Source organism: Rattus norvegicus, chromosome 5, assembly GCF_021556685.1.
Source record: "Rattus norvegicus strain SHRSP/BbbUtx chromosome 5, alternate assembly SHRSP_T2T, whole genome shotgun sequence".
NCBI classification, from domain to species: Eukaryota; Metazoa; Chordata; class Mammalia; order Rodentia; family Muridae; genus Rattus; species Rattus norvegicus.
Window position 1 is genome coordinate 164,079,768 of NC_141538.1, and position 25,488 is coordinate 164,105,255.

Sequence of the window (25,488 nt, forward strand, 5' to 3'; positions counted from 1 at the left end):
TCATGATATCTGAACTGCAGGAGTTAAATACTGAGTTTTATTGTGTTTGCTTTGAGCAAAGTAGATGGTTATTTGGGCCATTTATAATGTGAAACCACTTCTTTACAGTATTTGACCAAATTTGTGTATCTATATTTGTAAATATATGTGATATCTGTATTTCCTATCATAAAACTATTTAGTTTTATTCTCAGTAGGGTTTTTTTTTTTTTGGACTGTATAGTGTTTATATGATCTGAACTCCTTATACATAAGGTGTGTATATTAATCCAATTATGGACTTAAATATTTTAAAGTATGAATACCTTTATTTGCTACAAAGGCCAGGGTATAGACATTTGCTTTTTAGCAATATTTTTAAGTGCTCCATTTTAGTGCCAGAGAATAAATCTTTGGCACAGACTGGTCAGTAATAGGTAATGCAGGTATGTTCAGGTTAAGGCAACTATGTTTTGCATTTTTATACTTCTTTTCTGACAACATCAATGAAATCAACATTGTCTGAATGTCTGAATACTGAAACACAGCCCTGTTTAAAAGTATGTAATTGAAAAAGAATTAAATAAAGGTAGGTTAAAAAAAAGAATGGAAATCTGCTTTGTTCCTTTTGGTACAGTGGAATATTCAGGTGCAACAGGACAGGATAACATAATGATCTGTAATATGTGTCAGTGGGTAGCATTGTTCTGAAAGTTACTGGAGTTTTGTTCAATTAAGGGGTACTAATGACTTCAGAGCCATACAGAGACACATCACAGTCTGGATAGCTATACCTGAAGATGATGAAGCCAAATTTTCATTTATTTTCTTGTTGACTTTTCTCTCATATTTTCTTGTATTCAGGAAAGAGTGCAGACTAATTGATGAGTCTCTGTAAGCCTCTACATGTTTTCTGAATCAAGTCTTTTTAAATTAACCCAGTACTACTATGGCAGTAAACCCAGACATTGAACAGAATCATCCCTACTTTAGTTAACACAAATCATAATTTCTAATACAGTGTTTCTAATTTTTCTGATGCTAAACACTGACATACAATTCAAATAATTGTAATGTGGGCAGACTAACGTGGAGTTGAATGATTTCTCAGTTCTAAGACCATCATAGGTGGTCATATGATCATAAGCAACCCCTATGACAGAGCGATTACTGCAACCAAAGTGGTTGATATCCACCCACTGAAAATCACTACTATAACATTTATGTTACGGGATTGTAGAAAATATTCATGACTTCAGCATATATTTTATGAGAGAAATTTCCTAGTAAGATGCAACATATATTCATCTAAGGATCCCAAGTATAAACTTAAAACAAACAAATCAAACATGGGGACTCATTCACACTTATTTACAGGACAATGGGGAAGGAGTTGTTGACCACACAGCACAAGGACACAATCAGTCTCAGTCATTATCCTCAAACATGAAACCAGCATTTAATAAGAATTATGAATACTGGATTGTCAAAGGAGACTTAACATCTGTAGACATATTTATAGGATAAAGAACAAACAGTTTTGGTATCTGAGTTTGTCAAATAAACCTTTTTAAGTGTAATTTGTCTGAATTTGATCACTTGAATATACAGAATGCTGCCAGTTTTATTACATATTTTGAGAGTGAAGTCCCTTTGAAATAGATAATTTCTGTTGCCATGAACATGTTACACAACACTATATTATTCTGACTTCCCCACATGTCTTCATCTTGGAATATTTGAGGGTGAACTGGTAAAAGTTTAATGAAAACTTTCCTACATTGTCATATTTTCAGAGTTTTTCTCAGCATAAATAGTTGACATTTTCTAAGATTTGAACACTGCATGAAGGTTTCTGAAGTTTTCATAATCATACAAATTCGCTAGTGTGGAAGCCCAATTTTTCCAAGATACACTTCCCCACAAAAAATTTAAAATGTTTTCTCAGACCTGAAATGTAGTCAAAGATATTTCCAAATACATTATACTTCTTCAGATTGTCACATGTACATATTCTGTTAATTCTAAGAGATAGGCCAAAGAAAAGGTTCACACCTCTAATACTTTTGAAAATTTTCTCTCCTTTAATATTATCTAATGAATTTTAAGACGATATTTGCTGGTATTGTTTTATTGACTAAATTTATACTGTTTCTCTACTGTATGTAATCTGTCAGACATTGTAGTTAATGCAATTTTCACATACATTACACTTGCATGTATTATTTCATTGTGAAATCTCTGATGCCTTTTTAGGCTAACATTTGGGTAAAGCATTTGTCACATTCACTGCATTTCTAAGGTTTCTCTCCTCTATGAAGTCCGCATTTCTGGATAAAGTATTTGTCACACATTTGTAAATTTATTCTCCTAGATGAATTCTCTCAACAATTGTCAAAGTAACTGTGAGTAAAAGATTTGTCACATTCAGTACACTTCCATGGTTTCTCTCCAGTATGAATTCTCTGATGAATTCAGACTTATGGGTAAAGCATTTCCCACATAAAGGAAATTTGAAAGGTTTTTGTCCTAAATGAATTCTCTGATGAATACTAAGATGAGACTGTCAACCAAAGCATATGTCACATTCACCACATTTGTAAGGTTTCTCTTCCATATGAAGTCTCTGATGTAAACAAAGACTGTAGTTTTGGGTAAAGCATTTGTCATATTCACCACATTTGTTTGGTTTCTCTCCTGTATGAATTCTCTGATGAATTCTCAAACTAACTCGGTGGCCAAAGCATTTGTCACATTTACTGCATTTGTAAGGTTTATCTCCTGTATGAATCCTCTGATGAATACTAAGATTGGATTGCTGGCTAAAGTATTTGTCACATTCACTGCATTTGTATGGTTTCTCTCCTGAATGAATTCTCTGATGAATTTTCAGACTGCCTTTGTAGCCAAAGCATTTGTCACAAACACTGCATTTGTATGGTTTATCTCCTGTATGAATTCTCTGATGTATACTAAGATTGGATAGCTGGCCAAAGCATTTGTCACATTCACTGCATTTGTATCGTTTATCTCCTGTATGAATTCTCTGATGAATAGTAAGATTGGATTGCTGGCTAAAGTATTTATCACATTCACTGCATTTGTATGGTTTCTCTCCTGTATGAACTCTCTGATGAATTCTCAGACTGCCTTTGTAGCCAAAGCATTTGTCACATTCACTGCATTTGTATGGTTTATCTCCTGAATGAATTCTCTGATGAATACTAAGATGGGATTCTTGGGCAAAGAATTTGTCACATTGATTACATTTGTAAGGTTTCTCTCCTGTATGGATTCTTTGATGACGCATAAGCCAGGATTGTTGGGCAAAATATTTGTCACATTGACTACATTTGTAAGGTTTCTCTCCTGTATGAATTCTCTGATGCAAATGAAGATTCCCTTTTCTGGCAAAGCATTTCTCAGATTTACTACATTGGTGAAGATTCTTACCATTAATGTTTTGTTTCAGCATTAGTTTATGTTTATAGACAAAATTCTTATCAAATTCTGTATTTTTGTGTTCTTTGTTCTCTGTGTGCATTCCGGAACTTACACCAATGATAGCACATTCATTAGAAAACTGTACAAAGTCTTTATATTTGTAAACTTCTCTCATTTTGCCAGCTTTATGTCTTTCCAGGTTTGAGGACTGAAGAGAGGGATCTTGGAGATGAGTTTTATAAGGTGTACTTTGGGTGGATTCAAGAGTCATTTTGCTAATTTCATCCCATTTACAAAACTTCTTTTGGATATTCACATGCTCATGGACAATGCACTCTGTGTATTGTTCCAAGACCTTCCCATGTTTTCCACGTATCAGATGATTTTCTGAAAAATAAAACTGCAATTAGCGATGACAGGGGTTACTGCACTGGAGAGAAAGAGATTCAATAATGGGTGTTTGCTGAATTAACTGGTAATTCAGACCTTCTCAAGGATTTATGCCCTCCAAATTGGTTTTACTCTTTTCATAATCATTGCTTGGATGCTCAGAAGTACCTCAATTCTGATCTATAACAACTGAAAGGAATGATAATACACTTCAAATATTATCTTAAAAATTGTACGTTGGGGGTTGGGGATTTAGCTCAGTGGTAGAGCGCTTGCCTAGAAAGCACAAGGCCCTGGGTTCGGTCCCCAGCTCCGAAAAAAAGAAAAAAGAAAAAAAAATTGTACCTTGTAGAAGCTAAGAAAAATAAATCATCAGTCAATATTGAACAAAACAAAGTAGATCTCTGAGTAACATACCTCTAATTTTTTATTATAACTTGATTTAAAGTGACATTGTATACCTGTGGTCAGCTAGAAATTCATAATCACAAATGAATCCTATATATATGCTTGTGTCAGCATCCAAAATACTGAAGATAAAGAGCATGCTGTATGAATACTAAACTCAGAGACCACATATCAAAATACAAATAAATAGGCAAAATAAAAATTCTCCAAACCAACAGCTCTATATATACGTAAAACATTTTTCATTATTAAAAACCATAATTAAAGAGATTAATGTAATAATAAAATGAATGTGCTCCAATTATTATATATCCAGAAATACAATGCCTTTTTCTGAACATTATATTTTTTTAACTCAGAAATTTGCATTTAATGCTAGATAAGAGATATTGGAAAAATCTTGGAGAATATAACACTGGTTATTCCTCCAAAGAAAGCGCAGAAATGTAAAGGAAATGCCATGGAAAACTTATCATGCTAAGAGGAACGCCCCTTATCCTAGTGCTTTCCAGACATTTCAGAGAGTTACATAAACACAATGTAGGAAAATTCAAAGTAAGATTCAGGAATTCTACAAAAAGTGCATTCTTACCCACAGACAGTAGATTGTTGTACGTCTCCAAAATCACATCCATGTACAGTGCCCGCTGAGCATAATTGAGACTTTCCCATTCCTCTAGTGTGAACTCTGGAGCCACATCTTTGAAGGTTAAGAAACCCTGTAATATTAAAGTATGTACTTGTTACTTTACAAAATTGCTTTCCTACATTAAAAATAGCGCTAATGAATTGGAGATTCTTTGTAATACAGATTAGGAAAGGAACATATTGAAAGACTAAGATTTTCTCAAAGTTTCTTGGATATGAGTCTAAAGTTATGAATTGCTGCTCTTCCACAGACAAATCTGTAGAATGACTTACAATAATGCTCTCATTCATGAAGGCTCTCACATTTATGAATTTTTGGTGGTTTTCTGAGACTTTAGCAGCAAAAGAAAGATTTGCCACCATCAGTACATTTCAATTTTTTTGCACAGTTTTTATTGGATAATATCATTTAAAGCCCTCTCTCATGAAATTTGTTTAACTGCAACCCCATGGTACTACAAACTGTATTTTTATACTCATTTTGTTAAAATCAAAAAATCTGTGCTAAAGACTTCAGGCAGGAGAAATATACAACACATATGCATATTTTCAGACAAATGCTACCAACTTTCATTACACAAGAAAAGACATTAAATGTAAGTACAAAATATAGGTATTAAAATAGTCATATATTTCCTTGTATTTACATCTCTCTGAGAATGAATGATATAATCATATCAAAAGCTATAATTTTTTCAGAACATAACATGTGTTTTTGATTTCTGGATACAATAATGTACCTATATGTAGTATAGTTTGATATCAAAGTGAATTCTAATGTCACACCACAGATGGTCAAGTAATGATGAGGAAAAATATGCTATCAATTCTACAATGTCTACCTCATACAATATGGACAATAGCTCAATCCTGTGTGCAGCTGGGCCTCACAGAACTGTATTATAACATATGTATTTCATATTCTGAGGTCTAGCTACAATGCTAGAAACTTTCCAAAAGGAAGAAGTAGAGTATTAAATGGAGAATTAATGGATGAATCTAATATTAGAGTTTTTTCTTAAAACAGAAAAGGAGTGCAATGTCAGGACATATATTAAACATTCCAAGTGGCACATAGAATCAAATACTTAGGGCAATTTTTTTATGTAAGTATATTCAAAACCAAAGAAACAATGCTACAGGGAATTAAATTATTTGAAGTTCTAAAAAAGCTAGCACAAGCAATTCATATAATGCATAGTTATATATGTTTCATATGATCTTTCACAAAAGAATACTTAGATATGTGTGTTGAAATGAATGCTATATGTGACAATGCATTTCGATGAAATAGAATCAATTTCTTTGATTAAATCTTTTTTAATGATGGGGATAATTACTCTAATTTTTCATAAATATGGAATACATTACTCCTCCTGGGATTGATTAATTCAAAAATTCAATATTGTACTTTTAGCTTTATTTTCTTCTCTTTGGAATATAAGCTCATTTAAGTATCTGAATAGCCATGGGCACAGATAAATGTTATGTACAATTCTTTCTTGTTTTTCCAAACTATAATATTCAGGTTATATATGATTTCTATTACAAATGGGCATCAGATACATAAACCTGTGGCATGAAAAAATGACTAAGAGTTAAAGACACATGCTGTGACTTCAATCTCAAGGGTTTTGTGATGAATTGAGTAACCTAGGGGCATAACTTATCATTCATTGTACCTAAAAATATGCAGATGAACACTTACATACTAGAAGAGAAAAATATTGGAAAAAAACAAACATGGTAAAAACCCTTCAGTTTTTCTCTATGTATAACATCATTTCGAGTAGAGGAAAGAGAGCCATTCTACCTTCTAAAGAAGAGAACAGATGGGGAAAAAAATCCAAGCAATAATCCCATGAAACAAACTGGAGTAGCAACTCTAATATCAAATAAAACTGACTTTCAACCAAAGGTATCAAGAAATATGAGGACATTTCACACTCATCAAAAACAAAAATATCAACATATATGATCCAAAAGGGCACATTTGCAAAAGAAATGGTACTGAAGCAGAAAGCACACATTGATCCTCACACAATAATACTAGGAGAGTTCAACAACTCACTCTCACAAATGAACAGATTTGTGAAACAGAAAAAGAACAGAAACTAAACAGAAACATAAACTAAACAGAAACAGAGTAAACCTAAGAGAACTTAAGAATCATATAAATTAACAGATATAGAGAGTATTTTATCCTAAAACAAAATAATATACCTCCTTCTCAGCACGTCACAGTACCTTCACTAAAATTGACCATATAATGAGACATAAAACAAGTCTCAATCGATACAAAAAGACAGAAATAATTCCATACATCCTATCACATCACCACGGACTAAGGACGATCTTCAATACAAACAAGAAGAAGTCCACATACACATGAAACCTAAATAATTCTCTACTATGTACTATCACTCTACAATGATAAGTGATCAGGGAAAAGCATAAAGTAATTAAAGATTTTTTTAGAATTTCAGGAAAATGAAGAAACAACATACACATATTTATAGGACATGATGAAAACACTGAAAATCCCACAATTCCTTGCACTCAAATCCCTTGGGGAAGAGAGCTGAACACCCAGGAGTGCAGACATCCTGAGACCACAGGACAGACTGCTACTTCTGCACAGCTCAGGAGGGGAAACTGCACAGTGCCTCTGGACACAGGAATATAGGAACAGTCGGCCGCTGGTACACATACTTCTGGTCTGTGCCCAGGACTGAACAGAAACAGCCAAACAGCTCCCTGCACCTAAATCCCACGGGAGACAGAGCTGGACCCACAGAAGTGTGGACACTTCTGAGAAGTCAAAGGAGACTACCCTCTGCCCACACTCCAGACCTAAGAGGGAATCGCCAAGTGTGTCCCCTGGGTGCAAAGACCTAGGAGAAATCGGGGGCAGGACCCATTGATTCCTGCCCGTGCCTAGAGCTGGAAGACAGTCTGCAGGAGTACCAAGACACCCGAAATCAGAGCACCTATTCTCAAAAAAGCCTGAAAGAAAAGAGAAAAAGAGTTCTATAGGAGTGCTGACATAGAGGCCTATAGCAGGGTCAAGGCAGTCTCAGAAACAGCAAGACAAGCAAACACCAGAGACAACTCAATGGCTAGAGGCAAGCACAGGAACCTAAGTGCAACAGAAACCAAGACTACTTGGCATTATCAGAGCCCAGTTCTCCCACCAAAGAAAATACTGGATATCCAAACACACCAGAAAAGCAAGATTTAGATTTAAAATCGCACATTTTTGATAATGATGGAGGACTTTAAGAAGAACATAAAGAAGTCCCTTAAAGACATGCAGGAAAAAACAAGTAAACAAGTAGAAGCCCTTAGGAAACACAAAACTCCCTTGAAAGAATTATAGGAAAACAAAACCAAACAGGTGAGGATTGAATAAAACCGTTAAGGATTTAAAAATGCAAACATAAACAATAAAGAAGCACAAAGGGAGACAACCCTGGATATAGAAAATCTAAGGAAGAGACAAGGATTTGTATATACAAGCATCAACAACAGAATACAAGAGATAGAAGAAAGGGGCAGAAGATATCATAGAAAACACTGATACAACTGTCAAAGATAATATAAAGGGCAAAAAGCTCCCAGCCAAAAACATCTAGGAAATCCAGGACACAATGAGAAGATCAAGCCTAAGGATAATAGTTACAGAAGAAAGTGAAGACTCACAACTTAAAGGGCCAGTAGATATATTCAACGAAATTATAGAAGAAAACATCCCTAACCTAAAGAAAGAGATGCCCATAAACATACAAGAAGCCTAAAGAATTTCAAATAGATTGGACCAAAAGAGAAATATCATCACATAATAGTTAAAACACCAAATGCACAAAACAACGAAAGCTTATTAAAAGCAGTAAGGGAAAAAGGTCAAGTGACATATAAAGGCAGACCTATTAGGATTACACCAGACTTCTTACCAGAGACTAATAGTTAGAAGATCCTGGACAGATGTCATACAAACCCTAAGAGAACACAAATGTCAGCCCAAGTTACTGTATCCAGCACAACTCTCAATTAACATAGATGGAGAAACCAAGACATTCCATGACAAAACCAAACTTATACAATATCTTTCTACAAATCCAGCCCTACAAAGGATAATAGACGGAAAACTCCAATACAAGGGGGGAAACTATACCATACAGAAAGCAAGAATGTAATGGAACCAAGATAGACAGACAAACATAATTGCACCTCTAACAACTAAAATAACAGGGAGCGACAATCACTATTCCTTCATGTCTCTCAACATCAGTGGACTCAATTACCTAATAAAAAGCCATAGGCTAAGAGTCTGGATACATAAAGAGGACCCAGCATTTTGCTGCATGCAAGAAACACACCTCAGAGACAAAACCAGACAATACCTCAGTATAAATGGCTAGAAAAAACTTTCCAAGAAAATGGCCTGAAGAAACAAGCTCCAGTTGCCATTCTAATATCAAATGAAATTGACTTTCAACAAAAAGTCATAAAAAAATGTAAGGAAGGAAACTTCATATTCATCAAAGGAAAAATCCACCAAGTTGAACTCTCGCTCCTAAATATCTATGCTCCAAATGCAAGGACACCTACATTCATAAAAGAAACCTTACTAAAGCTCAAAACACACACTCCACTCACACAATAGGACTTTTAACACTTCATTCTCATCAATGGACACATCGTGGAAACAGAAATAAACAGAGACATAGAGAAACTAACAGAAGTTATGAAATAAATGGATTTGACAGATATTTATAGAACATTCCATCATAAAACAAAAGGATATACCTTCTTCTCAGCACCTCATAGTACCTTCTCCAAAACTGACGATATAATCGATCACAAAACAGGCCTCAACAGATACAGGAAGATAGAAATAATCCCATGCATCCTATCAGATCACCACGCACTAAGACTGGTTTTCCATAACAACAATAACGACAGAAAGCCCACACATACATGAAAGATGAACAATGCTCTACTCAATGGCAACTTGGTCAAGAAAGAAATAAAGAAATTAATTCTTCTTAGAATTTGATAAAAATGAATATAAAACATTCCCAAACTTATGGGACACAATGAAAGCTATGCTAAGAGGTAAACTCATAGCTCTGACAGACTGCAAAAATAAACAGGAGGGAACATATGTCAGCAGCTTGACAGCATACCGAAAAGCTCTAGAACAAAAAGAAATAAATGAACCCAAGAGGAGTAGAAAGTAGGAAATATTCAAACTCAGGACAGAAATCAACTAAGTAGAAACGAAAAAGACTATACAAAGAATCAACAAAACCAGGAGCTGGTTCTTTGAGAAAATCAACAAGATAGATAAATCCTTAGCAAGACTGACCAGAGGTTGCAAAGAGTGTATCCAAATTAACAAAATCAGAAATGAAAAGGGAGATATAACAACAGAATCTGAAGAAATTAAAAGAATCATCGGATCCTACTACAATTGTTTGTATACAACAAAACTGGAAAATCTGGAGGAAATGGACAATTTTCTAGACAGATACCAGGTACCAACGTTAAATCAGGAATAAATAAATCAATTAAACAAACCCATAATTCCTAAAGAAATAGAAGCAGCCATTAAAAGTCTCCCAACCAAAAATAGCCCAGGACCAGATGGGTTTAGTGAGGAATTCTATCAGACTTTCATAGAAGAGCTCATACCAATACTCTCCAAACTATTCCACAATATAGAAACTGACAGAGCACTACCAAATTCCCTCTATGAAGCCACAATTACTGTTATACTGAAACCACACAAACCCAACAAAGAAAGAGAACTTCAGATCAATTTCCCTTATGAATATCGACGCAAAAATACTCAATAAAATTCTTGCAAATCGAATCCAAGAACCCGTCAAAACGATCATCCATCATGTTCAAGTAGGCTTCACCCCAGGAATGCAAGGATGGTTTAATATACAGAAATCGATAGATGTATTCCACTGTATAAACAAACTTAAAGAGAAGAACAATATGATCATTTCATCAAATACCCAGAGAGCATTTGACAAAACTCAACACCCCTTCATGATAAAAGTCCTGGAAAGACCAGGAATTCAAGACACATATCTAAGCATAGTAAAAGCAATATACAGCAAACCAGTAGCTAACATCAAACTACATTGAGAGAAACTTGAAGCAATCCCAGTAAAATCAGGAACTAGACATGCTGCCTGTTCTTTCCCTACTTATTCAATATAAGTCCTAGCCAGAGCAATCAGACAATAAAAGGAGGTCAAAGGGATACAGATTGGAAGGCAAGAATCCAAACTATCACTCTTTGCAGATGATATGATGGTAGACCCCAAAAGTTCCACCAGAGAACTACTTAACCTGATAAACAACTTCAGCAAAGTGTCAGAGTATAAAATTAACTCAAACAAATCAATAGCCTTCCTCTACTCAAAGAATACACAGGCTAAGAAAGAAATTAGGGAAATGACGCCCTTCACAATAGTCCCTAATAATATAAAATATCTAGTTATGACTTTAACCAAGCAACTTGAAGATCTGTATGACAAGATCTTCAAGTCTCTGAAGAATGAAATTGAGGAAGATTTCAGAAGATGAAAAGATCTTCCATGCTCATGGATTGGCAGGATTCATATACTAAAGATGGCCATTTTGCCAAAAGCAATCTACAGATTAAATGCAATCCCCATCAAAATTCCTACTCAATTCTTTATAGAGATAAAAAGAGCAATTTGCAAATTCATTTGAAATAACAAAATACCCAATATATATATATATATATATATATATATATATATATATTGAAAAATATTCTCAATCATAAAAGAACTTCTGGGGGAATCACCATACCTGACTTCAAGCAGTATTACAGAGCAATAGGCATAAAAACTGTTCAACATTGGTACAGAGACAGGCAGATAGGTCAGTGGAAGAGGATTGAAGACCCAGAAATGAACTCACATACCAATGGTCACTTGATTTTTGACAAAGGAGCTAAAACAATCCAATGGAAAAAAGATAACATTTTCAAAAAATGGTACTGGTTCAACTGGAGGTCAGCATGTAGAAGAATGCAAAATGATCTGATGTTATCATCCTGTACAAAACTTAAGTCCAAGTGGATCAAGGATCTCCACATCAAACCAGATACACTTAAACTAATAGAAGAAAAAGTAAGAAGAGTCTCATACACATAGGCACTGGGGAAAGTTTCCTGAACAAAACACCAATGGCTTATGCTCTAAGATCAAGAATCGACAAATGGGACCTCATAAAATTCCAAAACTTCTGTAAGGCAAAAAGACACTGTCATTAGGATGAAATTCAACCAAGAGATTGGCAAAAGATCTTTACCAATCCTATATCTGATAGAGGGCTAATATCCAAAATATACAAAGAACTCAAGAAGTTAGATTCCAGAGAGTCAAATAACCCTATTAAAAATGGGGTACAGAGCTAAACAAAACATTCTCAGCTGAGGAATATTGAATCGCCGAAAAACACTAAAGAAATGCTCAACATCTTTAGTCATAAGGGAAATGCTAATCAAAAGCACCCTGAGATTCCACCTCACACCAGTAAGAATGGCTAAGATTAGGTGACAGCAGATGCTGGCAAAGATGTGGAGAAAGAGGAACACTCCTCCACTGTTGGTGGGATTACAAACTGGTACAACCACTCTGGAAATCAGTCTGGAGGTTCCTCAGAAAATTGGACCTTCCACTACCTGAGGACCCAGCTAGACCTCTCCTGGGCATATACCCAAATATTCCAACATACAACAAAGACACATGCTCCACTATGTTCACAGCAGTCTTATTTATAAGACTGAAGTTGGAAAGAATCCAGATGTCCTTCAACAGAGGAATGGGATTCAAAAAATGTGGAACAACTACACAATGGAGTACTACTCAGCTATCAAAATCAATGACTTTATGAAATTGATAGGCAAATGGAAAGAACTAGAAAATATCATACTGAGTCAGGCAACCAGTCACAGAAAAGCACACTTGGTATGCACTCATTGGTAAGTGGGTATTAGCCGAAAAGCTTGAATTACCCAAGATGCAATCCACAGACCACAGGAAACTCAAGAAGGATGACCAAAACGCAGATACTCCTACTCCTTTTTAACAGAGGGAAAATATCCATAGGAGGGATATGGAAGCAAAGTTTACTGTAATGACTGAAGGAATGGCCACTCAGAGCCTGTCCCACATGTGGCATATATATATATATATATATATACACACATACATACACATACAGCCACTAAAACTAGACAAGATTGATGAAGCTAAAAAATGCATGGTGAAAGGGATCGGATATATATATCTCCTGAGAGACACATCCAGAGAATGTCCAATACAGAGGTCAATGCTAACAGCAAACCACTGAACTGAGAACAGGACCCCCTTGGGGGAAATTAGAGGAAGGATTGAAAGAGTTGATGGAGCTTGAAATCCCATGAGAACAACAATGCCAAACAACCAGAGCATCCAGGGACTAAATAACTACCAAAGGACTATACATAGACTTACTCAGGGCTCTAAGAGCATGTGTATCAGAGAATAGCCTTTTTGGGGCACCAGTGGAAGGGGAAGCCCTTTGTCCTGCCAAGGTTGGATCTCCAGTGCATGGGAATATGGGGACAGTGGGCAGTTAGGGGGATGGATAAGGCACATACCCATACTGGGGAAGGAGAGGGAATGGGGGCTTATGTATAGGAAACCAGGAAAGGGAAGAACATTTGAAATGTAAGTAACAAAATATATCTAAAAAAAAAAAAATAAGGGGTTGGGGATTTAGCTCAGTGGTAGAGCGCTTGCCTAGGAAGCGCAAGGCCCTGGGTTCGGTCCCCAGCTCCGAAAAAAAAAAGAACCAAATAAATAAATAAATAAATAAATAAAGGAAAACACTGCTAACAGAAAACTTCAGAGCTCTAAGTGCCTCCATAAAGAAATTGGTGAGATCATACACTAGCAGCATAAAAGTTTATCTGGTAGTTCTAGAACAGAGAGGGTCAAATACACCTAAGAGGAGTAGCTTGCAGAACTAATCAAATTCAGGTAAAAAATTAGCGCAGAAGAAACAAAGAGAACTATACAGAGAATCAACAAAACCAAGAGTTGCATCTTTGAGAAAATAACAAGATGGATATATCCTAAGCCAGACTAACCAGAGGACACAGAGGCAGTATCCAAATTGAAATCAGAATTGAAAATAGAAACATATCAATAGAAACTGTATGAAAAAATTATGAGGTCCTAGAGCACAAGCCTATACTCTACAAAACTGTAAAAATCTAGATGAAATGGATGACTTTCTAGACAGATGCCAGGTAGCAAAGGTAATCAGAATCAGATAAACCATATGAACAGTTCCATAATCCCTAAAGAAATAGAATAAGTCATTAAAAGACTCCCCACCAAAAATAAACAAGACCAGATGGTCATACTGCAGAATTCTATCAGACCTTCAAAGATTAGCTAATACCAATATACCCTTCAAAATACTTAAAAAATTGAATCACAAGGAACACTACTTGATTCATTCTATGAAGGAATAGTTATGCTCATAAGTAAACCACAAAAAGACCCAACAAAGAAAGATAACTTCAGACTAATTTCCTTTATTAATATTCTGGTATTTCCCACATCAAAATATGAAAAAGATTCAATGTAATTATAATTATTGCAACCTGGATCCAAAAGCACATCAAAAGGATCATTCACCATGATCCAATAGGTGATCCCAGGGAAGCACAGTTGGTTCAATATATAGGAAACCATCACCATAATCCACTATATAAACAAATTCAAAGAAAAAAACCACATGATTACCTCATTGGATGTTCAAGAAGCCTTTGACAAAATACAACACTTCTTCATGTTAAAAACACTGGAAAGATCAGGAACTCAAAATGCATACCAAAATTTAATAAAAGCAATAAACACTAAACCAATAGCCAGCATCAAACTAAATGGAGGGAAACATGAAGCAATCCTATTAAAATCAACAAATAGATAAGGATGCCCACTTTCCCCTATCTATTCAATATAGTACTCAAAGTTCTAGCCAGAATAATTAGAATAAAGAGGAGGTCAAAGGGATACAAATTAGAAAGGAAGAAGTCAAAATATCACTATTTGCCATTAATGTGACCCAAAAAAATCAATCAGAACTGCTAGAACTGGAAAATAACTTAAGCAAAATATCTGGGTGTGAAATTAACTCCAAAATATCAGTAGCATTCCTCTACTCAAAAGATAGGAGGGTGGGAAAGGAATTGGAGAAATGACACCATTCAAGATAGTGACAAATACTCATAAACATCTTAGTGTGACTAGCCCATAAGTAAAAGATCTTTTTGACAAGAACTTCAAATTTCTGATTAAAGAATAAAAAGAAGACTGTAGAAGATGGAAAGAAATCCCAGGCTCAGGGTTCAGCAGGATTAACAGAGGAAAAATGGCCATCTGATCAAAAGCAGTCGACAGGCTCAATGAGATACCCATCAAAATTCAATGCAATTTTTCAGAGGAATACACATAGTAATTCTCAAATTCATCTGGAATAGCAAAAACCCCAGCATAGAGAAAATTATTCTTAACAATATGAGGATTTCAGGGTTAATCACCATCCGTGACCACAAGTTCTACTACAGAGCAATAGTAGTAAAAAAGAAAGCTATGGTTTTGCTAAAGACACATGCAGGTAGATTAATGAGATAGGATTGAAGAAGCAGAAATAAACTCAGACACATACACTCATCTGATCTTTAACTAAAAAGCCAAAACCATCCAGTGGAAAACAAACAAGATATTCAACAAATGGCACTGGTTCAAGTGACAGGCTCCATTTAGAATAATGCATATTGATGCATTCGTTTTTCCTTTTACAAAGCTCAAGTGCAAATGAATCTAGGACTTCTACATAGGACCAGATCGTTGAATCTAATTGAAGAGAAAGTGGGAAAAATACTCAAATACACCAGCAAATGGGAAAATTTCCTGAACGGAATACCAAAGGCTTAGGGCATAAGATCAACTATTGACAAATGGGACTTCATACAATTGAACATTTTCTGTAAGGAAAACTATACTGTTAAAGGAACGAAACAACTTACAGACTGGGAAAGATCTCTACCAAGCCTATATCTGACAAAGAGCTAATAACCAATATATACGAATAACTCAAAAAGTAAAGACTACAGAGAATAAGATAAAATTATTAAAATTGGGGTAGATACCAAACTAAAGAAAAAATTCTCAACTGAGAGATCTAGAATAGCTGAGAAGCACCTAAAGACATGTTCACATCCTTAGTCATCAGGGAAATACAAATAAATGAACCTTAGATTCCACCTCACAAGAGTCAGAATGGCTAGGATCAAAAACTCAGGAGAAGCATATGATTGCTAGTATGTGGACAGAGGGGAACAGTCCTCCATTGCTGGTGCAACTGCAAGCTGCTACAACCACTCTGAAAAAGTATGGTAATTCCTCAGAAAAGTGGACATAATTCTACCTGAGGATCCAGCTATACCACTCCTGGGCATATGCCTAAAAGATGGTCCAACATATAGGAAAGATAAATGTACTATGTTCATAGCAGCCTCATTTATCATAGGCAGAATCTGTAAACAATCTAGATGTCCCTCCGAGGTGGAATGGATACAGGAAATATGGTACATTTACACAATAGAATACAACTCAGCTATTAAGGATGAGGACATCATCAACTTAGAAGGCGAATGGATGGAATGAGAAAATATCCTCCTGAGTGAGGTAACCATTCACACAAGAACACACACGGTATAAACTCAGTGATGATTTCATATTAGACCAAAACTTGTGAATACCCATGATAAAACTCACGGCCCATATGAAGCTGAACAGGAAGCTAAAACCATGGTTGCCTCTGCCGAAACCATGCTTCAGTCCCACTTAAAAGGAATAAAAGAAAATCACAGAAGGGAAAAGGAAGGAGGGACCTAGGAGGGAGAGAGGAGGGTAAGGAAAAAGGGAGGGTAGGATCAGGTGTGGGAGGAGTCAGGGGAGATGTACAGAGGGGAGGATAGTTAACAGATGTGTGTAGCAGTGGACAATGGGAAACTGGAAATAGCCATTACAAAATCCAGATACCTGGTAAGCAAGAAGTTCACAAAACACAATAGGGATGATATTAGTTGAAATAACCAAAAAAGGGGAGAGAGAACCTGTAGTAACCATATCCACCGGAGAGGCACAGCTCTCGGGTCAAGGATGCGGTCAACTACCCAGAATGGTTCTTGTCTAAATAAAAAGCAAAGACAAAGAGTGGAACAGAGACTCAAGGCCATCCCGAGACTACCCACCTAGGCATCCATCCCATCTCTAGATATCAAATCCAAACCTTATTGTTAATGCCAAGAAGCCCTTGCTGTCAGGAAGCTGGAACAGCTATCCACTGAGAGGTTATGGCAGAGTCTGACCAGTACAGATGAGGATCTGATGCTCACAGCTAACCACTGGACAGAGCAAGGAGACCCCAATGGAAGAGATAGCTGAAGGACTGAAATAGCTGAAGGGGATTGCAACCCTATAGGTAGGACAATAGTATCCACTAACCAGATCCCCAGAGGTCCCAGAGAGTAAACTAGCAACCAAAGAGTACACATGGAGCGACCCAAGTGCCCAGCAGCATATGTAGCAGAAGATTTTCTTATCTGGCATCAAGAGGAGAGGAGGCCCATGAAGATGGTGGATGTCCCAGGATAGGAGGATGCTAGGGCAGTCAATGAGGAATGGATTTGAGAGTGGGGTAGCATCCCCATAGAAGAAGGGGACAAGGAACTGGGAATTGGGAGAACATTTAGAATGTAAATAAATACAATAACCAATAAATAAAGAAATGTAGAAACATCATCACAACCCTTCATTATGTCCCTATGTAATGTAACACAGACTTTGGTAGAACAGGAAGCAGAGTAGATAAAGCATTCTTCCTTCTAAAGAAAAGAAGAAAACAAGTTAGAAAGGACGTTTATTTAGGATTGAAAATTTATAGATCATACACAACACCAAGGCTATATGCCCCAGAAAATTTTTACTAATACATTCCATGTGAAGAAAGAGAAAGGTGGAGAATACAGGACATACACTACTTCTAACTGTGCAACAAAAGACAAAGGGAAATAACAATTTCTGCATTGTAAATTTACAACACAGCACCACACTGGACAGTATGTCTCTTGGAATGCTTCTTGGAACACACAGATTTCATATCTAAACACACCCATAATCATTATTTGACATAAAATTCAAAAAAACATTGCATAGTGAATTCTGCATTTGCTCACAAAAAAGAAATGTACATTCCTCTATCACCTGTGCCTCTAAGGAGCTAATATATTTACTATTGGGGTTCAAGACAGTGAATCCCTTATAATTTTATCCTTCGCCAAATTCTTCTCTTCCATATATTGCTCAGTGATATCAGACTCCACATAATTCCATATCCACATTCACAAGCTTTAGTCTGGAACCCTGACCTTGTCTGAAATGCAACTTACGTGACACATGAGACCTACCTTCCACACTAATATAATAGCACACAAATCCATCTAATGTACAAATTAGGCATCAATATAGTTTTTGAGAATCATTAACAATAGATTCTCTTTGAGATCTGCATGTCTTCAGCCCTTGAAAATAGTACGTCCTCACAGAAGAAACCTCAGTAAAAAATTAATGGTTGTGTAAATGTGAAAGACCTAAATATTAAATTTTCACTATCCCAGAAGAAAATGAAGATTATAGAAAATAAGTCCTTTAGATAATATTATAACATATGGATAGTAAAATTATTAAATGGTTGTAATAAAATGGGGGTTTTTCAAAGAAATGTGGACAGCACACTGACCTGTAGAGTGTTTCCCAGAGCCACACTCATTCTTTTTGTTGTTCTTCTCCCAGATTCAAATATTGCAAGTGTTCTTGAAATTTCACAACCGGATTTGAGAACTACAAAGGTGAAATTGATACAACTAAGTTATGGACAATGCTTACCCACATAAAAGGACATTAAAAACAAAATATGAGGAAACTTGTCAACATTTCTACAGAATTGTGAGCATGGAGTGACATATTTACTGTGGTAAGGAATGAGTATAATCTGAGGCATCTTTCTAATATCAGCAGGCACCAGGCACAAACACAGACAACATGAATACCTGCTGTAAAACACGATTACTCAGGGTTATTACTGAGAATTTATCTCCCTGGGTCTAGAGTCAAGGATAAATGACTAGTGGCTATGCTGATTGATGACCTAGACTTGAATGGCGTTTCATTAGCCATCACAATCAAATACAATATCTGACACTTTGGTGAAATTCGACTTCTTTCTACCAAGCAGATACAGTATATCTATTTTCCATGTGTATCCTATTGTCTTGGAGTACAAAGATTCTATCTGCCAAATATCATGGGTTTTGCAAAAGAATAAGTTGTCATCAGATTTAGTTACACCCATTTTCTTTTTTTTTTCTTTTTTTTCTTTTTTTTTCTTTTTTTTGGGGGGGCTGGGGATTTTTCCTTTTTTTTCCTTTTCTTTTTACTCAGGGCTGGGGATTGAACCCAGGACCTTGCGCTTCCTAGGCAAGCGCTCTACCACTGAGCCAAATCCCCAACCCCAGTTACACACATTTTCATCACGATCTACAAAGGCTTTCAATTGTTCATGAGATAAAACTTCTATTTCCAACTTACTTCTCCTTTCAATAGGTTCTGTTTGCTAATTCGCAAGACACATTTGTATGCATTGATCCTGATCCCTTGACATCACCATGAATGCATTAATATGTGCAATATTATAATTAAAGCCAGATGTCTTCAAATAAAATTTATTATTCTAAAACTTTAGGCCATTTGTTCTATACTTTTATAATGGTGTGGTAAACCTTTAGTATAGTTCCAGAAATTCATAAGTTACTTTATCTACATGTTTCAGACAAACAAGCAGATTGATAACAATAGTGGTATATCAGTTCCCAAGAAAATAAAAAATATGGGTTTTATGATGGTCAGTCTTTGAAAACCCCCGTGAATGTGTCAATGGAGCACAAAGAGGTCACAACTCAAGGCTCCAGAACAAGGGTTCTAGACAATGTCAAAACAAGATCAAGAAAGGGAACATGGTACGTCACCCACACTAGTGTGCACAGCCTGCACACTAACCTTTCACACAACAGCAGTGCTTACAGAGGGCAAGTAAGATTTACAATATTTTCAATATTCAAATAAGGATATGAGGAAGGCAAGTTTTCTCAAACTACAAGAAACAGAATTCTTCAACCCAGGAGCTACAAATATCCCAAGAAAATGTACCAATCTTATAATGCATTTGATAATCTATAGAAAAAATACAAGAACTTATCACATTGTTTTATACGTTCCTAAACAATGACCTGAGAAGTAAGAAGACCACTCAATCTCTAAAAGGATCTTGGATATGCTAGTGTAGCACACAAACTGCTAACATGGGCTCTGTAGGCTCCTGGCTATAAGAGTCACCAATGGCTCTCCCTAGGTACTGACCCTTGTGCTGAAACACCAACCTCACTGACAGTGGATGACAGCCAGTGTAAAAGGACAAGTAGGTAACAGAAACTTTCCTGTTTGAACAGAGTCAGCCTAAGAAGGAAATATACACATGGCACTGGAAGCTGTCAAAAGTCACTCTAAAGATCCACAGGCCCAAAAGTGAATTTATACCTGACACACTGGCTTTATGTAGAAATACTAGGAAATCATTTATATCATTCTGTCTACACCACAGCACGGTGATGCTTTCAGGCGAAGTCAGACACATGTGGTTGGTAAAGGGAAGATGCCAGTTCAGAGAGTGCTGAGGAAACAGCATGCACTGGGGGAAAGGTAAGGCTGAAAAAGATGGAGGAAGTGGAGGTGTGGGAACACACACTGTCATTACCATGGAAGATGGAATTATGAACATATGACAGTGTGGATGCCCATCCAAAACCTGCCTCAGAACATACATGAAACACAAGGGTATAATGAAAACATGAATAACAAGAGATGGCACAGAGAATGAAGACAGGCTAACTGTGGGAGTGCACTAGGGCACCTTGGATGCAAAGGCCATTCCCATAAAAATGCAAGTACTAGGGGACTTAGACAACAGATTAAAGTAAACTCTAAGAGCTCTGAATATCAACAATAGCAAAGAAAACAGATGATGCAAATACACTACCAGATTGTTTCTCTCTAAATATTCTAACAATTGTAATATGCATGAAAAAAGGAACCTAATCGCTAGTTTATATGATAGAAAAGTTACTGACAACAGGAATTTATATACCACAGAAAATGGAGATGCAGGGAAAAATATAATGCTGTCATAAATTTAAAATATGTAAGACTTGAGGCCCCGGGCATTTGAGGACAGCATCGAGTGGGTAATAAAAGGTGGGCGTAGGAATACATGGATTTTTAGGGAGTAATCAGGGAATTTTTGCAAAGCATGTTACTTTATGATTTGAGCCTGTGACACAGGCTGAGCATGGTTTTCATTTCTAACAGCAATAGATCATAAATTCCTGGTCCAGTGATAGACGCTGGGCTTTAGCTCCAACAATAGTGAATACAGAACATGAATGTGTGTCATGGAACTATTTTGTCTATGTGTAAAACAGGAAAAGTACATTTTCCATTTCATGGAGACAGAGCAAGAGCTCATTCTAGGATGGGAAGGACAGCCCATGGTTTTGCATCCTTCCATCATGAAGTCATCATCAACACTAGGGCTTCAACTTTAACCCTTGGAACTGACTTTTCCTCAAATACACACCTGATTCTGAAAAGACATAATTCTGTACTTTCGAGCCTTTCAGTCAAAGTTTACTGACACTTGTTTCACCCCAGTCTTTTTAAAGTAGATAAACTCAAACAGCAATGTGTAGTGTTCAGACACTGGGACTCTTAAGAACATAGCATTCTAGCCTAGCAGTAAAAATATTTATCCATAGATTAAAATCAGGAGAGCATGGAATAATATTGCTCACGCCCTGAGGGAAAATAATTGGTAATTGTAGTGTTGAATTCAGAAAAGTAGCTACTAGTATTTACAGTAGTAAAGGTACAGTTGAATGTCACTATTCATTAAAACATGTTTTTTAGTCAAAATCGTATGTAGACAATAAACTGAAACATGCACAAGAGAACACTACATACATTTTTCATGAGGTCATAGGAAATAAAACTTTTCTTGTGAAGAACGAATGAGTACCTAAAAACTAGGAATGATTCCTCATGAACACAGTAAATCTCTACTCACACAATCAATGGAGAACAATGAGAACCATACATAGCTACTCATGAGGCCAGCAAAACCTTCCAAATTAAAAATCCTAAGGAATACAATCACAAAAAGAACAAAATTTAATCGAATAATCTTCAAAGGAGTTCACAATAAAATCCTTGTAGAAGTCAAAATAGATGAAAACATATTTCTTCACAATAAAGAGTGTTATTTGTGAATCTTGGATTTCAGTTCAGGCAGAGGAAATTCTGCAGCATAAATCGGTGACATAAAACTGACAGAGTATTCTGTGGTGATACCTGCATCCTTTGTTAGAAGTTTCTTTGGCCTTTACCGTCCAGGGCTCCTACTTTCGATTTACAATTACGCAGATTTGCTGAGCATATGGAGACCTGAAAATGGGAAAATATTGTTGAGAAAGAACCTGGAAATTTTCATGAGACAAACATGAAAGATGTGAACAAGTAGCAAAAGGGTATGTATGAAGAAAAGAGAAGATACCATGAAAATGCCTCTTTTCTCTGAGGATTTCAGTTTTCCTATGAGATGTAACAGGTAGTCACACAGTTAACATTCATGCACAGTTCTTTTCCAAGCAACACTGAGGAGAAGCAAGTAACACTGCCAGATTCTGTGTCCCACAGAATCTAGACTGTTGAACTCCTCCAACCAGAGGGCTCTGAAAAAAGCCGAGTGCAGGGTCTAAGCACTCCCACACCTGCAAGAAGTGAACGAACATTGCAGAATTCAAAAAACCATGAATGTGCATGGTCAGAGAGCTTTTCATGAACCAAGGAGACATTTAACTTAAGTGGGTAATTCAAAAGGTGCTGTCTAATTCTGTCTCAATGTACAGTAAGTTTTCCACTTATAAAAATACCTATGAAGCCGATGAATTCACACTTCTGAATGCTGTGTTTACATCACAGCCTGCATATACCTCAGTGAAAATTAATGGAGAGTATAACTTAAATCAGGAAATATTAATATTTACAGCCGTATAGAACGGCTTATAACAAATATTTTCTAATTCAATCAAATCTGCACTAGTTCCGCATATGTCAAAGATCTACAAAGCTCTCTTGGAATACCTATTCGGTCCGCTAGAGAAAGGGAAATGGAACGGCAAACGGAGGAACAGGGAAGTTAAGAAAACATGCATGAATTTGAACTCGAAGAACTTTACTAAGGCTTTTCGAAAGAAAACCCTGGTGTACAAACTACAGATGCGGCCAAGAATCTACGAGGTTGTTTTAGAAAAAATATTCTGGCCACCACCAAATTGATTAAAGCATCACTTAAAATCCCAGTTCACAGATCTCAAACTTCCTGACAACGCTAAGATATCCACGACAGAATTATAAAAGTGGCGGCAGAAAATGCACCCCCGCTCCACAGCGCTGCTCCGCTCCTGCCTGTATCCCGGTCGCAGCAGCTCCTCTGACCTGGCAGGGTGACAGGACGAGCTGATGAATGTCCTAGGAAGCCGGCACAGCAACTGCAGCTCGAGGAAGTTTTCAGGTACCTCCAGGACTCCGGGGCGAGTCTCCCACCAGGACTTCCTGATCCCCAAGAAGACAATACACACGGAGAGAGCTGGAAGGGCGGAACTTCCTGTCACTTCCGCGGGTTTCTCAGAGCAACTCCTTCTGGACCCGCCCAATATTTAGCGGCTTCCTGTTACGTAATTTTCTAAACCCACCTACTTCGGAACATTTTAATTATTTCCCGTCCTAATTCTTCATACATATTTTTTAATCGGTTTGGATTTTTGTGTCCTTGCTTCCTTGATTTTTCCTTTGTTTTTATTTTGTATTTTTCTTAATCTCCTCCGATCAGGCAGGTGTGTCCCCGCTCCCGATCGGAACCACTCCCCCAACTCTGTTGCAGGCTGCCTTCCACACAACTGCAGCTGTCAGGAGCACAGGAACTTCTCTGCACAGCTTCGCATCAAGCTTGCTGCCAGTCTAGACCAGAAGTGGACTTAGTAGGACACTGCGCCTGGGTTCTGACCCACTTACATCCAAGGTCGTCTGCCTAACAGCTCACATTGTGAGACTAATGCATTCTTTAGCCATTTGGTCATAGATACTTTCTAGATTGTTCCCTACAATTCATTATATACACCCGTCCACATTTGCATATGCTGGGGAAAGGAGACTCCAGAATTACCCAAGTCTCTTTAGAGAATATAGCTAAGAAATCAACACTTTTTATGATTATAATGAGTTCTAGGATTCTCAGAAGACTCCTGTCATTCAAAAACTGTTGTGATGATTATGGCGAGTTAAAATGGATTCAACCTAAGCATGGCAGAGAGAGCTCAGAAACACAACCACAGACTCAGGTGTCTGTCCTTAAATTACAGGGTTCTGAGCCCATGGACACATGTGAAAGGGCAGAGGTACATGTTTTCCATTGTGGTGAGTTTGATTCTTTCCCACATAAGGCTGGTACACAAAAAAATAACTTCCACAGCTAACTGATTCTGCATATGTGAATACATTAAACATAATAGTCATTAATAATTCATCTGAGATTAGTTAAGGAAAGAAATAAAAGCATTTCCTCAGATGCATTTATTTTTTATTTATTATTTTATTTACATTTCAAATATTATCCCCCTTCCCAGTTTTCCCTCCTGAAGCCCGATATACCTTACTCCCTTCTCCCATCCACATGACTTGCTCCCCCTCTCGTCCACTCACTCCTCCCTCAGTGGCCTAGCATTCTTCTATCATGTGTCATCAAACCACCAAAGGACAAAAGGGCTTCTTAGCATGTGATACCAAATAAGGCAATCCTCTGTTACATATCCAGCTGGAGCCATGGGTACCCCCTCTGTACACTTTAGTTGGTGGTTTAAGTCCTGAAAGATGTGGGGGCTCTGTGTGGTTGATATTCTTGTTCTTCCTTTGAGGTTGCAAAACCCATCAGCTCCTACAGTCCTTGTCCTAACTTCCACATTGGGGTCCCAATTCTTGTTCCAATATTTGGCTGTGTATATCCCCATCTGTATTTTTCCGGGACTGACAGAGCCTCTTAGAGCACAGCTATACTGGGCTCCTATCATTAAGCACAGGAAAATACATTCAAACAGATAGCCACATTAAAAGATGACACAAATAAATATAAAGATGCAAAGAAAAACACAAACAGGAGAAGGCTATGATGAAACGGTCCAAGGCCTCAAAGGGAAATGGAAGCAACAAGAGAAACAAGACTAGAAAGAAATTAGGGAAACGACACCCTTCATAATAGACCCAAATAATATAAAGTACCTCG

General features: G+C 36.8%; 2 protein-coding genes across 4 annotated transcripts in view; both read right to left on the bottom strand.

The window, feature by feature from the left end:
- The window catches only part of Rex2l4 (reduced expression 2 like 4), a 751,000-nt gene that overhangs the window by 634,705 nt on the left and 90,807 nt on the right, over nucleotides 1-25,488 (bottom strand). The window lies entirely within an intron of this gene.
- On the bottom strand, nucleotides 1,414-23,804 carry Rex2l1 (reduced expression 2 like 1). Of its 2 annotated transcripts, none has more exon segments than NM_001408785.1 (5): nucleotides 1,414-3,810; nucleotides 4,814-4,940; nucleotides 18,784-18,884; nucleotides 22,503-22,595; nucleotides 23,649-23,804. In NM_001408785.1, coding segments are annotated over 3 exon segments (1,422 nt in total). In that variant the 5' UTR covers nucleotides 18,814-18,884; nucleotides 22,503-22,595; nucleotides 23,649-23,804; the 3' UTR covers nucleotides 1,414-2,545.